General features: G+C 48.0%; 1 protein-coding gene across 16 annotated transcripts in view; it reads right to left on the bottom strand.

Annotated features, from left to right (window-relative positions):
• The window catches only part of LOC127010059 (broad-complex core protein isoforms 1/2/3/4/5-like), a 104,001-nt gene that overhangs the window by 34,641 nt on the left and 53,835 nt on the right, over positions 1-15,525 (bottom strand). The window contains exon 6 of one of the 16 annotated variants that reach the window (XM_050883875.1): positions 1,581-2,286. The exons of 10 other annotated variants lie outside the window; for them this stretch is intronic. In XM_050883875.1, coding sequence (XP_050739832.1) covers positions 1,973-2,286 — 314 coding nt within the window. In that variant the 3' untranslated portion in view covers positions 1,581-1,972. 5 more of the 16 variants (XM_050883867.1, XM_050883866.1, XM_050883871.1 and 2 more) reach the window with 5 other exon arrangements.

The following is a 15,525-nucleotide window of genomic DNA, read 5'->3' as shown; positions in this document are numbered from 1 at the left end:
CCTAGGCACTCCAGACCCCTTCCAGTGACCATATTACCTGCCAGCACCTTCCCTGCTCTACTATATCCTCCCTGTACCACCCAAAACCCTGTCAGACTTTCCCTAGGCACTCCAGACCCCTTCCAGTGACCATATTACCTGCAAACACCTTCCCTGCTATACTATATCCTCCCTGTACCACCCAAAACCCTGTCAGACTTTCCCTAGGCACTCCAGACCCCTTCCAGTGACCATATTACCTGCCAACACCTTCCCTCCCATACTATTTCCTTCCTTAGACTAAATTTTCTCCCTATACCACCAAAAAACCCTGTCAGACTTTCTCAAACCCCTTCACCTAGTCTACCCTGCCAACGATTATATTTCCAGTTTTACCTCCCCGTAAGCGTCCATGTAAGAGCCAGTAACCGTGACAGCCCCTTCCAGTGAGCTCCAACACGCGCTAAAGAAGGCCAATACAGGACTATTTACGACGCTTCCAAATGTCATTATCGCAAACTAACACAAAGCTATTCCCTTCGCCCACATTACAAGCTCAAGTTCCCCCTTCCTAGCCCATTCCTATTGCCCGTTTTATAAGCTTGGTCTTTCACCCATCTCTCCCCCCACCCCCCAGCACAGCCCCCTCCATCAGATAGGTATAACAGAAACACAGTGTTGCTAAGTTTTTCTCCTTTTACTCAACACACGATAACAAGTAGTGACACCTTTTGCCACACACGAAACAAAACAAAAACAAGTAGTAGTAACCATTGCAGTAGTCGTAGTAGTTATTGTAGTAGTAGTAGTAGTAGTAGTAGTAGTAGTAGTAGTAGTAGTAGTAGTAGTAATAGGCACCAAAAAGCCCTTCGAAATGCCCCCAACAATAGTAACAAAATTGTCCGTATTAAAAATGTTCTTCCTTTTGTTTCTTCGCTAATAAACGTTTTTTTCTCTACTAAAACGTTTTTTTTTCTTTTTTAAAAGTTTCTTCTCTTCTGAAACGTTTTTTTTTTCTTTAGTGTCTTTTCTCTTTAAACGTTTCTTCTTTAGTTACTTTCCAGTTTAAACGTTTTTCATCTTATAAAACTATTTTCTTTAGTCTCTTTCCTTTTAAAACGTTTTTTCTTTAGTTTATTTTCTTTTAAACGTTTCTTCTCTCCTTAAACGTTTTTTCTTTAGTGTCTTTTCTCTTTAAACGTTTCTTTTTTTTATTTCTTTCCAATTTAAATGTTTTTTTGGTTCTTTCCCATTAAAACGTTTCTTTTTCCTTGTTTCTTTCGTATACAAAAACGTTTCTTAGTTTCTTTCCTATCATACCGTTTGTTCCTTCGGTTACTTTCCCATTAAAACGTTTCTTCTTCCTTAGTTTCTTTCTTACTAAAACGTTTCTTCTTTCTTTAGCTCCTTATTAAAACGTTTCTTCTTCACTTGAATTTCCTTCCTAACAAACAAAACTTTCCTTATATTTCCTTATCTACAAGTTCTGCAACGTTCACTATTTTCTCGTCATCATCCTCATCATCATCACTATTATTATTCACTATCATTAGCATCACTGTATCCACTAAGAAGGCCCCCTTGATAGTGAGTTAAGGGGGGGGGGGGGGGGGAGAGGCCGTTCTTTAGGATTGAGCATTGATATAACAAACGAACGAGAACGCTTCTGTGACTAGAAATGCGTGTGCGTGTGTGTATGTGTGTATGAGTGTATGTGTGTCTGTATGTGAATGCGTATATATGTGTGTGTGTGTGTGTGTATGAGTGTCTGTCTATGTAAATGCGTATATGTGTTTGTGTGTATGTGTGTCTACCTCTATCATCACTGGGCAGGGCTTGGATGTAGATGCGGGTGAAAATGAGGATGAGAGAGAGGAGGAGCGAAGATGCTGGGACGAATATGACAACGGAGCGTGTATGTGGATGTGTGTGTGTGACTGTGTGTGTGTGTGTGTGTGTGTGTGTGTGTGTGTGTGTGTGTCTACCCCTATCATCACTGGGCAGGGCTTGGATGTAGATGCTGGTGAGAATGAGGATGGGAAGAGGAGGAGGAGGAGGAGGTATGAAGATGCTGAGACGAAGACGGGGGCGCAGAAGAGGACGAGGATGCCGCCGCCGCTCCCGCCGTGCCGGAATATCGATGGTACTGACTAACGTGACTGAACAATGTGTGTTTATTCTTGTACACTTTGAGGCAGTATTTGCATTGGTGGCCCGGCGAGGCGGGGGCATGCACGCAAGCTATGTGTTGCTTCAGACTACGCCGCCCGCCGAGCACCTTGTTGCACTGCCCACACCGCACCCACTCTGCAACAAAGACAAGCCCCCGGTCAGAGCAGGCACGAGGCAGGCAGCAGGCAGGCAGGGCAGGGCTAGCGGTTAATACCTCAAACTGACTGACTGACTGACTGTGTTTTTTTGCGAATATGCGAATTTTAAATGAATGTGTCTTTTTCTGCTTTCCTTTTCTGTTCTCGTTATTTATTTGTTATTTCTTGTACTTATTGGATTTAAGAACTCATCCCTCCCACGCCCAAATTTCACTTTTTTTTCACGAGAATTTTAAATGAATGTCTTTTTTTCTGCTTTCCTTTCCTGTTCTCGTTATTTATGTTATTTCTTTTACTTATTGAATTTAAGAACCCATCCCTCCCACGCTAATCTTCCTTTTTTTTCACGAGAATTTTAAATGAATGTCTTTTTCTGCTTTTCTTTTCTTTTCTCGTTATTTATTTATTTATTTGTTTTGGTATTTCTTTTACTTACTGAATTTAAGAACCCATCCCTCCCATGCTAATCTTTCTCTTATTTTTTTTTTTTTTCACGGGAATCTTAAATGAATGTCCCTTTTTCTGCTTTGCTTTTCTTTTCTCGTTTATTTATTTATTTGTTTTGCTATTTCTTTTACTTACTGAATTTAAGAACTCATCCCTCCCTATCTTTCTCTCTTATTTTTTCTTTTTTTTTCACGTAAATCCTAAATGACAGTCTCTTCTTTTTCTCTTTACTTTTCTCGTATTTCTTTTTTTTTTGTGTGTTCTCTTCTTTCCCTACTCAAGTTAACAACCCATCTCTCTCTCTCTCTCTCTCTCTCTCTCTCTCTCTCTCTCTCTCTCTCTCTCTCTCTCTCTCTCTCTCTCTCTCCTTACTTAGAATCTTCATCCACCTTTTTTTTTTTTTGGTCATCTTCATCTTTGCATCCACGTTAGTCCACTCCCATCCACCTACACGACTTGACTCCTTCTCGTCCACTTCTCCTCTTCCACCTTCGTCCTTCCACCCCACCTCCACCCCTCCACACACCTACGCACACACACCAACAAACCACTCATCAATTCCCTTCATATTCGTCGCTTTGTCTAGGTATACTAAACTACCTTCCCTACTAACCTATCTATGTGTGTGTGTGTGTGTGTGTGTGTGTGTGTGTGTGAGTATGTGTATGCGTGTGAGGCCGTGCATGACCCTATCTCTCATGGTACAGAGGCGTGGCTGTGTCGAGAGAAGGCGCTGGTGGTGGAGGAGGAGGTGGAGGAGGATAGTGTGGGTGTGGTGGTAGAGGTGGAGGTGGTGGAGGCTGTGGTGGAGGGTGGAGGTGTCGTGGTGGCCTCCTGTGGTATATGCTCATGTGGTTTTGGAGTGTGTTGCGTGTTTTGTATCTCCTGTGGCAGAGCGCGCACTCGTGGGTGTGTGCGGAGGGTGTGTGCACATCCTCAATATGTCGACGCACTTTATATTTGTCGCTCAAACTCTTCCCGCAGTGAGGGCACACGCACCCCTCGCCCCCCGCGGCCCCCTGGTGCGTGGCGGCGGCCGGGGCGTGTGTCTGGGGCGCGGGGTGGCGGGCTGATTGTGCCGCCAGCTTCTCCTCCCCCCACGGCTTGCCTCCCCCCGGGCCTGCAAGGAGGGACCAGGTGTAAGATGGTACCTCACGCCTTCCTGCCTTCATTCACTTCTTTCCCTGATCCTTGCTTTTTTTTCTTTACTTCATGCATTCTTTCTTCCTTCTTTCCTCTCCTTCCTTCATTCTTTACTTCTTTCCCTGATCCTTGCTTTTTTCTTTACTTTACTTCATGCATTGTTTCTTCCTTCTTTCCTTCCTGCCTTCATTTACTTCTTTCCCTGATCCTTGCTTTTTTTCTTTACTTCATGCATTGTTTCTTCCTTCTTTCCTTCCTGCCTTCATTTACTTCTTTCCCTGATCCTTGCTTTTTTTCTTTACTTTACTTCATGCATTGTTTCTTCCTTCTTTCCTCTCCTTCCTTCATTCTTTACTTCTTTCCCTGATCCTTGCTTTTTTTCTTTACTTTACTTCATGCATTGTTTCTTCCTTCTTTCCTCTCCTTCCTTCATTCTTTACTTCTTTCCCTGATCCTTGCTTTTTTTCTTTACTTTACTTCATGCATTGTTTCTTCCTTCTTTCCTCTCCTTCCTTCATTCTTTACTTCTTTCCCTGATCCTTGCTTTTTTCTTTACTTTACTTCATGCATTGTTTCTTCCTTCCTTCCTTCTTTACTTCTTTCCCTGATCCTTGCTTTTTTTTCTTTACTTCATGCATTCTTTCTTCCTTCTTTCCTCTCCTTCCTTCATTCTTTACTTCTTTCCCTGATCCTTGCTTTTTTTCTTTACTTCATGCATTCTTTCTTCCTTCCTTCCTTCTTTACTTCTTTCCCTGATCCTTGCTTTTTTTCTTTACTTTACTTCATGCATTGTTTCTTCCTTCCTTCCTTCTTTACTTCTTTCCCTGATCCTTGCTTTTTTTTCTTTACTTTACTTCATGCATTGTTTCTTCCTTCTTTCCTCTCCTTCCTTCCTTCTTTCCTCTCCTTACTGCCTTCTTTACTTCTTTCCCTGATCCTTGCTTTTTTTTCTTTACTTTACTTCATGCATTGTTTCTTCCTTCCTTCCTTCTTTACTTCTTTCCCTGATCCTTGCTTTTTTTCTTTACTTTACTTCATGCATTCTTTCTTCCTTCTTTCCTTCCTTCCTTCTTTACTTCTTTCCCTGATCCTTGCTTTTTTTCTTTACTTCATGCATTGTTTCTTCCTTCCTTCATTCTTTACTTCTTTCCCTGATCCTTGCTTTTTTTCTTTACTTCATGCATTGTTTCTTCCTTCCTTCCTTCTTTCTTTCCCTGATCCTTGCTTTTTTTCTTTACTTCATGCATTGTTTCTTCCTTCCTTCCTTCTTTACTTCTTTCCCTGATCCTTGCTTTTTTTCTTTACTTCATGCATTGTTTCTTCCTTCCTTCCTTCTTTACTTCTTTCCCTGATCCTTGCTTTTTTTCTTTACTTCATGCATTGTTTCTTCCTTCTTTTCTCTCCTTCCTTCCTTCTTTACTTCTTTCCCTGATCCTTGCTTTTTTCTTTACTTCATGCATTCTTTCTTCCTTCTTTCCTTCCTTCCTTCCTTCTTTACTTTCTCATAGTTTCACATTCTACGATTCCTTCCTTCCTTCTTTACTTTCTCATAGTTTCACATTCTACGATTCCTTCCTTCCTTCTTTACTTCATGCATTCTTTCTTCCTTCTTTCCTCTCCTTCCTTCCTTCTTTACTTTCTCATACAGTTTCACATTCTACGATTCCTTCCTTCCTTAATCCTTCCTTCCTTCTTTACTTCATGCATTCTTCCTTCCTTGTCTAGTTTCCTTCCTTCCTTCCTTCTTTACTTTCTCATACAGTTCCGCATCTTAAGTTTCATTCCTTCCTATTTACTTCCCTTACTTAATTCATTAGCTTCGCCTTCTTCTCTTCTTCCTTCTTTCCTTCCTTCCTTTTTACTTCTCTTCCTTAATTCATTAGCTTCGCCTTCCTCTCTTCTTCCTTCATTCTCCTTTAATTCCTCCATTCTCAAATTTTTCTTAAGTGTTTTGCATATATTTTCCTTCTTTCCTTTCTTTCTCTATATGTCTTCCTTCCTTCCTTCCTTCCTTCTTTACACTGTTTCGCATTCCTCGTCTCCTTTATTCCTTCCCCTCCCTTCCTTCCTTCCTTCCTTCCTTCGTCCTTCCGTGTACTGTTTTCCTTCCTTCCTCTCCTTCCTTCCTTCCAGACGCTGCTTCACACTCCATCCTGAATTCCTTTTTTTTTTTCATTTTATTTAATTTCCCACACGAAGAGAGAGAGAGAGAGAGAGAAACAAAACACATATAACCCACCAAATCAACCTCACATCAATTCCCTCGACCCAAAAAACAACCCCCAAAAATAAATAAAATAAATAAAAACAACGATAAAAAGAGTAAGGAAAAAGCCATCGTGTATCTTTTTTGTCTTTTTATTAAAACTTTGATGTCATTCATTGTTCATATTAAACGTGTTGTATTTATTATATGACAAACTAACGTTACTTACAGGTACAAACACTCACACAGACAGACGAACTGCACCTACACACGGAGACTCTGCTGGCTGGATGCTTGCTCTCTCTCTCTCTCTCTCTCTCTCTCTCTCTCTCTCTCTCTCTCTTCATACTTGCATACCTCTCTTTCTTTCTTTCTTTCTCCTCCTCCTTCTCTTAATTCTTCCTCTTTTGGTCTTTTATTTGTATTTTATAACTTTTCTTCCTCTTCCTCCTCCTTCTTCTCTCACTTTCCTCCTCCTCCTCCTCTTCCTCCTCTCTTCACAGCTGCACATCTTTCCTTCTCCTCCTCCTCCTTCTCTTCTTCTTTCTCTCTCTCATTCTCCTCTATAACCATCCACTCTTTTTCTCTCCTCTTCTTAAAACTCTTCCTACACATCTTTTCTTTCTCCTCCTCCTCCTCTTCTTCTTCCTCTCTTATTCTCCTCTTTCTCTCCTCTTCTTAAAACTCTTCCTACACATCTTTTCTTTCTTCTCCTCCTCCTCCTCCTCCTCCTCTCTTTCCCTTTCACTCACTCTCACTCTCTCTCTCACTCTCCTTTCTCTCCACACACCTGTTACCTGAGCCTCCATATCTACAAATACATCTACGTTATCTACTGTACACTCTCTTCCTTGGCACAGTCATATGACACACACCTTGGTCTCCTTCTCCTCCTCCTTCTCGGCACCCTCTCTCCCTCCCTCGCGTGCTCTAGCTACACTGTTTATTTATTTTTATTTACGTGTTTTCTCTTTGTTTCCTTCTCTTTCTCAGTCTTGTTTATCTCTTTTTCTTCCTGTACTTTTTCTTTGTCTTTATTTCCAGCTTTTTACTTTTTTTTTCTATATTTTTCTGCTCTTTTTCAAGCTTATTTCATTCTTACTCTTTTTTTTTTCTTTCTCTCTTTCTTCCTTGCTTTTTCTCCTCCTCTTCCTTCGTCTTATAATCACTTTTTGCTTCCTCTTTCTATCTTTCATTTCGTTCTACTTCATCGACTTTTCATCCTTTCCTTTCTTTTCCTTCGTCTGATCTTTCTTTTTCTCATTTCTTTTCCTTCGTTTTCTTTCTCTACCTTTCTTTCCGTTCTTCTCTTCCTTCATGTAAACTTTCTTTCTCCTGTCTCACTTTCTTTTCCTCCTCCTCCTCCTCCTCGTCGTCGTCATCGTCACTCTTCAGCACGCGAGGTCAGGCACAGTCCGAGGGGTCGTTAGTATCTACAGGAAAAGCACCAAACATCGCCACACTTGCTTCTCTCTCTCTCTCTCTCTCACTTTTGTTTCCTGTTATCACTCGCTCGCTCGCTCGCTTTCTTTCAGTCTGTGGGTGAGTTATTTGTTTGTTTTGTGTCTCTGAGGTGATTGATAACTGTGAACTGCATATTTCGGTTGACTTGTTTGTTTTTACTTTTTTTGTATTTTTTTATTTTTTTAACGGAAAGGGTTTTGTTGTGGTGATGGGTGGTGGTGGTGGTGGTGGTTGCTGAGGTTGTTTGTTGTAGGAATAGTTGTTGTGGTGGTGGTGGTGATGTGAGTGGTGGTAATACTGGTTGTTGTGTTCCCGAGGCGGAGGGTCACCCGGCGGGGCGAGGTCAAGCGAGGTCAGGTCAGGGCGACCCACTCCTGCGGGAAGCTGCCCCCCCCCTACAGGTTGTGGGTGGGGGAGAAGAGTGGGCGGGGGGCGGGGTTATAGTCCCCGGGCGCCGGGCGGTGGTCGGTGAGGGGGGGCGGCGCCCCGGGGTCGTGGGCGTTATGCCGGTGGCCGTGGGGGAGTTGGTGGGGGTGGGGGAGGTGGTGGGTGTTGGGGGGGGAGGGAAGCAGCCCCGCCGCCGCCGCCCCCTGCGCCTGCCCGTCCTGGGGGTAGGCCGCCGCCGCCGCCGCGCCCTTGGCCGCGGGCGGGGTGGCCACGCCCATGGCCTGCAGGGCGGCGCTGAAGGTAGCGGCGGAGGGGTCGGTGCGGGCGTACGGGCGCGTGTGAAAAAAGTTCTCGCCGTGAGCCTGTATCATGTGCCTTTTGGCAGAGTACTTATTGAAGAAGCGGCGCTTACAGAGCGGGCACTCGGCCGGCGTGTACAGAATGCTCGTCCGCCCTGCAACAGGAGAGAACAGGGCCGTTACTATGTGCTGCTGCGGAGTGCTGCGGTGCTGGGCTGCTGCTGCTGCTGCTGCTGCTGCTCAGTGGAACATGTCAGAGAAGGAGATCACTTTGTGCGGGTCCACCGAGCCCTGGGGGGACTGGGAGTGGGGCTGGGGCTGGGGCATGGGCTGGGACAGGGGCGGGGGTGGGGGAGGGAGCTGGTGCATGGGCTGGGGCTGAGGGGCGGCACCATTGGTGAGGGTGGAGGTGGTGGGCGCCTCGTGCCTGGGGAAGGAGCGTGGGCGGCGGTGGTAGCGCGAGCAGTGGTTCTGGAGGCTGTTGGGCGTGCGGTAGTGCCGGTGGCACGTCTGGCACTCGTAGGGCGTCAGGTGCACCGTGTGCCTGTCCTCCAGGTGCTTGCGCAGGCTGGTGCCCTTCAAGAGCTTGTGGCAGTGCGGGCACTGCAGGCGGCCGCCGCCCTCTGCAACGAGAAGAACACGTGAGGGGGGGCGGCCCGGGCAGCGGCGGGGCGGCGGGGCGGGGGGGCGGGCCGCGGGGGCCTCGCTCCCCGCGGCCTCAGCTGGCCCCGTCCCGCCGGTGGTACACGTACATGTGGTTCTGAAGACTGTTGGGCGTGCGGTACTCTTTGTGACACACGGGGCAGCGGTAGGGCGAGAGGTGCACCGTGTGGCGGTCATTTATGTGTCGGCGGAGGCCGTGCGAGGTGCTCAGCACGCGGGAGCACACGGGGCACTCCAGACCGGGCCTGCCCCCGCGACCCCGCCCCGCCCCGCCGCACCACACCTCTGCAACAGACAACACTCCGTCAGTAGGGCCGCCCGCCGGCCTCAGGTGGGCCGCGCGCCGCCCTTGTGGTACAGACTCATGTGGTTGCTGAGAGAGTTCTGGTTGCGGTAGGACTTGTGGCAGATGCCGCAGGTGACCTGAGTGTGCGCGGTGTGCTGGTCCCGCACGTGGGTCTTGAGCCCCGAGTGGGAGCGGAGCTGCTTGTGGCAGTAGGGGCAGGTGGCGGCGCCCTGGCTCGGGGGCGCGGCCAGGTAGGGCGGCGCGGGTGGCGCGGGGGGGCAGGCCCTCCGAAACAGGCCGCCGCTGCCGCCCGTGTAGGCTGGGGTGTCCTGGGGCAGGGCCTCGACCACGCCGCCACCAGGCACCCCACCTGCAACACGAGACCTGTTACGGCACTGTGCCTGCCCCACCCGCCCCGCCCCGCCCCGCCCTACACACCAAGGGACAACAAGACAGCGCGCCGGGCAGCATGCGGAGGCCCCTTAGGGGGGAGGGAGGGAGGGAGGGAGGGGAGTGGGGCAGGGGGAGGGAAGGGAGGGTTGGCGGTGCCCTGGCCAGGGACAGCGAGGCTTGTAGCTGCGGTGACGGCCGTCACGCCGCGGGCAAACTTTACTTGTTCCCTGACGGCACGGCGGTGTGTGTGTGTGTGTGTGTGTGTGTGTGTGTGTGTGTGTGTGTGTGTGTGTCAGAGGGCGGGCTGAGGGAGCTAGGTGGGTGGGGCGAGGTGGTGTCCCAGACTGGGTTGTGTGGTGGAGGCAGCGGCGGCGGCGGCGGCAGTGGTGGCGGGTGTGGAGGTGGGCGGGGGGCCTATGGGCGGGCCGTAGGTGAGGGTGGGGCGGGCGGTCAGGGGGGGCAGCATGAGGGGCCGGGCGCGGGGGGAGCCGCGGGCGTGCCTGCCGCCCGCGGCCCCCTCGGCGCCGTGCCGCCTGTGGTACACGCTGCGGTGGTTCCTGAGGCTGTTGTTGGAGCCGTAGTATTTAAGGCAGAACTCACACTGCCAGGGGCCACCGCCGCCGCCGCTGCCGCCGCCGCCCCCCGCCCCGCCCCGCCCCGGCCCCGTACATCAAGGCGAGGCCGCCCACACCGCCGTCTCCTGCAAGTGAGCAACAGGCCTGAGTGGCGGGGCGGCAACACACACAACACACTCTGGCTTCAGCTGTTTATTGTTGAGGTAGACTACCGCTACACGGTACAAGCGACTCGGCCCGCGGCGACCCCCTCCCCCCCTCCCCCCTCCCTGACACACCATCACCGGGGACATCATCATCACCAACATTGTATCTTGTGAGGACAAATCATAGTAAAAACAGTACAGGACTTGTGAGTTTAAAATAGATATATAAAATAATTCTTGCATAAAAAGTATATCATCTATAGTCTTTGTTTGTGTGGAGCTGCGGCCATGTGTGTGGCATGGGCAGTGTCGGGAACCTTTGAACCTAAACCCTGCGGGGAACATCCCGGGAAGTGTTCGGCGGGGGCGACGGCATGGCACTTGTGGCCCGGGGCGGCGGCACTCACCACGGCGACGGGCACTCTCACACACACACACACACACACACACACACACACACACACACACACACATCATGCACACCTACACAACACACACTTTCCCACACATACATGCATAACACAACTCACGCATATGAGACACACACACACACACACACACACACACTCGCACACTCACGCACACAGCACGGACACGAGCGGGCGGGCGTGCGGGCGTGCTAACGAGGTCGTTCGGGCGGGCAGGTGCGCGGCAATCAGGTGTTCTCCTTGTTCTCCTGCTCGAGGATGCGCTGGAAGCCTCGCGCGTTCCAGGACTGCTCGCGGTGGTAAACGCTCTTGTGCTTCTTGAGCGAGTTCCACGTGGAGTACTTTTTGAGGCAGAAGGGGCATTGTAGGGCGTGGGCGTGGGCGTGGGGGCGCGGGCGGGTGTGCAGGCGGAGGTGGGCTGGGAGCTGCGGGCTGGGCACCACAGCGCCACACAGCGGACACGCCGCGACGCCCACGCCCGACTCTCCTGGAACAGAAAACACCGGTCAGCCCACCTGAGACCCCCGCACGCCCGCGCCGCCCTCACACCACCCACGCCGCCCTCACAGCGTCCACCCGCCGCCCGCCTGCGGCTTTTCGTCCCTCTGCGGCTGCTGCGGCGCCTGGGCCCGGTGCTTCATGCTCATGTGCACGCGGTACGAGTTTTGGGAGGCGTACACCTTGTTGCACAGCGTACAGGTAAAGGTGCGCCGCGCCTCCGTGTGCACGTCGCGCATGTGCACCTGCAGGGCGTACTTGGACGAGAGCGTTTTGCCGCACACCTGACACATCCTCCGGCCGTACCAGACTCCACCTGGAAGAGAGCGGCCGTGACACACCTGCTCCCGCCCGCCACACACACCTGGGCACACCCACACCTGCCTGCCTCAATGCCTGCCTGCCTGCCCCGCCCGCCGCTGCTGCTGGCTTGGTGCTTCCTTACAACAGTTAGTAGTAATAGTAATAGTCACAGTAACAGTAGTAGTGGCAATAGTAGCAGCAGCAGCAGTAGTAGTGGTAGGAGTAGTAGTAGTAGTAGTAGTAGTGGTACAGTACGGGGGCGTTATAATCATTATGAATAGTATAGTTATGCTATTTAACAGTATTACTTAGCGTTACAGGTAGTAGTATTATAACTAGTATTAACATTATTATTATAGCGAATACTGCGCCGTCACGAACAGCCGACTAGCCTAGAGTGTTCTGTGGAAGCTCTACAGCGTGATACCCCCCCTCCCTGCCCCCCTTATCACCCTAACCCTCACCTCTCCCTTATCTTCCTGCCCTTCACCTCCCTCCTTCCTCAACTTCCTTCTTTCTCTCCCTCCCTTATCTCCCTTTCCCTCCCTCCACGATCACCTCCTCCTCCTCCTCCTTCTTCACTCGCCACGAAGAATCAACTTCAATCACCACCTTCAACTCCCATTATCATCACAAGTCCCATCCCATCACAGGTCTAAAAGGATCAGGAACGGCCACCAGAGGGGATCAGAACCCACGACAAGGAGAGTTCAACACCATCAAGTAGGATCTGGATAGTGGAGCCACAGGGACCGTCAACACCATGGAGAATCGAAGTCCCTAACACCACCGGGACATCACCATCATCATCTCAACACCAGAGGCTCAAGTGGAAAGCCCAAAGTCACGAAGCCCTCAACACCACATCACCACCAAGGGCTTCATCACCACAAACAGGGCTTCACCACCACACCAGAAGCCCGTCATCACCATTATCATCACCACCACCTTCTCAACACCAGAGGCTCAAGTGGAAAGCCCAAAGTCACCAAGCCCTCAACACCACCAAGGGCTTCATCACCACAAACAGGGCTTCACCACCACACCAGAAGCCTGTCATCACCACAAACAGGGCTTCACCACCACACCAGAAGCCCGTCATCACCATAATCATCACCACCAGTAAGGCGTCGACACAACCACCTCATCACAGCATCATCATCACCAGTATCACCACCACGACGTCATCACCATCAACACCATCACAGCCAGCATCACACATGAGTATACCACCTTCACCATCACATGTCAGCCCACCTATCACCATCGTCACCATCTTCAACACCACAAGGCAGGCATATGAGAATCACCATCCCATCATCACCCTCCCTCCCCCCCATATAGGCCTAGGCACTATCACCTCCTCCTCCTCCTCTTCTCTCCCTTCACCATTCACTATCACAAGGTTAAAGCTACACCCCTCCCCCTCCCCCTTCTTACACTACACACGTGATAGTGACTCCTTATCACCATCCGCATCATCACTATCTTCACAATCACCATATAAGGAAAGATGGTGATTTTAGAACTGTGATTGGCTGACGATAGTGAGGTTTGTTCTCTCTCCCTCTCTCAGCTCACAATCACCATCACAGTCTCTCACTATCACCCTCACCATCATCACTATCAACACCATATAAGGAAATAGATGGTGATTCTAGAACTGTGATTTGATGAGGATAGTGAGGCTTGTTATCACTCTCAGCTATCATCATCACAGTCTCTCACTATCACCCTCACTATCAACACCATACAAGGAAAAGATGGTGATTCTAGAACTGTGATTTGTTGAGGATAGTGAGGCTTGTTATCACTCTCAGCTATCATCATCACAGTCTCTCACTATCACCCTCACCATCACCATAATATATACATCACCATCATCTAAGTGACACCCCACCCCACCCCCACCCATGGCAGTTAACACCATCACAGCTGTCACCATCACCACCATCACAGTCTAAGTCACTATCACCAGCAGAACGACCTCCTCACCATCACTAAGAATGGTGAAGACACGGTAAGGGCTATCTATAATTAAGGGTTATGTGTAATTTGCTACCTATGTGATTTTTTTTTGTGTGGATAGATAGATAGATAGATATAGATAGATTGGTTAATATATGGTTACTAGACATGAATTTATCTACCCCTCCTCTCTCTCCCTCTTTATCTTCCTCCTCCTCCTCCTCTTCGTTCTACCTCTACTTTCCTTCCACTTTTCCTCTACCTCTCCTCCTTTCTTCCCTCCTATTACCCTCTTCCATTCCTACATTTCCTACATTTCCTCCTTATCTCTCTTTCTCTCCCTCATTTCTATCATCTTCCTCCTCCTCCTCCTCCTCCTCCTTCTATTCTCTCTTCTATCCATATCTAAACTATCTTCCTCCTCTCTCTCTCTCTCTCCTTCCCTTCCCACAAGATCACTACATGTTAGAAGCAGCAGCATCAAAGTCCCTAGAAGTAATAATAATAATAATAATAATAATATATGTAACTGTCATGTCCTACTCAGTTACATAAGTCCACAATAAAATGAATAAAATGAATAAATAAATAAATGGTAAATAGAATAAAACTATATGGTTGCAGGCCCGTGTAAACAAAGGTTGCATCATCGCCATCAAGATGTAAACAAAGGTTGCATCATCGTTTCAAGATGTAAACAAAAGCTTGCGTCATCGCTTCCAAATGTAAACAAAAGATTGCGTCATACTTTCAAATGTAAACAAAAGGTTGCATCATCGCGTTAAAATGTCAACAAAAGATTGCGTCATCGCCTTCAAGATGTAAACAAAAGGTTGCGTCATACTTTCGAATGTAAACAAAAGATTGCGTCACCGCCTTCAAGAGGTAAACAAAAGGTTGCGTCATACTTTCAAATGTAAACAAAAGGTTGCGTCATACTTTCAAATGTAAACAAAAGATTGCGTCATAGCTTTCAAATGGTAAACGAAGATTGCGTCACCGCCTTCAAACATAAACAAAAGATTGCGTCATAGCTTTCAATGTAAACAAACGATTGCGTCATAGCTTTCAATGTAAACAAAAGATTGCGTCATAGCTTTCAATGTAAACAAAAGAGTGCGTCATAGCTTTCAATGTAAACAAAAGATTGCGTCATAGCTTTCAATGTAAACAAAAGATTGCGTCATAGCTTTCAATGTAAACAAAAGATTGCGTCATAGCTTTCAATGTAAACAAAAGATTGCGTCATAGCTTTCAATGTAAACAAACGATTGCGTCATCGCTTCCAAATGTAAACAAAGATTCAGTTATATCCACTAAGTCAGCGCCATCTATAGGCCTAGCTAGCAGCCTCTCCCTCTCGCACACCTTTATCCTAGGCCTATAACGTGTTTGCGAGTTCTAGTAATTAAATGTAGAGTAATCACTGTTGTTCATCAGTAGTTATTATCATATGTAACTTCTTTACATATGAATTTCTTTTTAACTTTTATCTTTCGTATTTCATTTTATAACTTCAAAATTTTCCCCAACTTTTAAATATTCAATGTCGTGAGGGTTTTTATTTTTTATAGCTAAAGAAACAACTCAAGGAAAAAAAAAAGTGTAAAAAATATATATAAAAAAGCCCGCTAATCGCCCACCATTTCAATCATTTATAATTTTTTCTGTACTTTCTATGAACGAGCTGATAACGAAACAACAATCTTCCTTTTCCCACTATTAAATTCATGGCACCAATCTTTTAAACCTCTTCTTATGGCTAAAATTTCGTCACCTCTCCATCGCGTATCGTAACCAACCCACAGAGAGCGCACAACCAGTAACGCATTTTCACAGCTTAACCCAAGGATACAGCACGTCACAGCCCCTTGACCTCTCACAGAAACAGCCCACAGCATAGGGACATCTTAAAACAGCATATACCTCTCAGTCACAGCCCCTAAACCCTTCCTGACACAGCCCACAGCATAGGGATTTTAAACAGCATATACTTCTGTCACAGCCCCT

This window comes from Eriocheir sinensis, chromosome 42 (assembly GCF_024679095.1).
Source record: "Eriocheir sinensis breed Jianghai 21 chromosome 42, ASM2467909v1, whole genome shotgun sequence".
Lineage (NCBI taxonomy): Eukaryota > Metazoa > Arthropoda > Malacostraca > Decapoda > Varunidae > Eriocheir > Eriocheir sinensis.
Note: the sequence above shows the minus strand (reverse complement) of the source record. Positions and strands in the feature narration are given on the sequence as shown.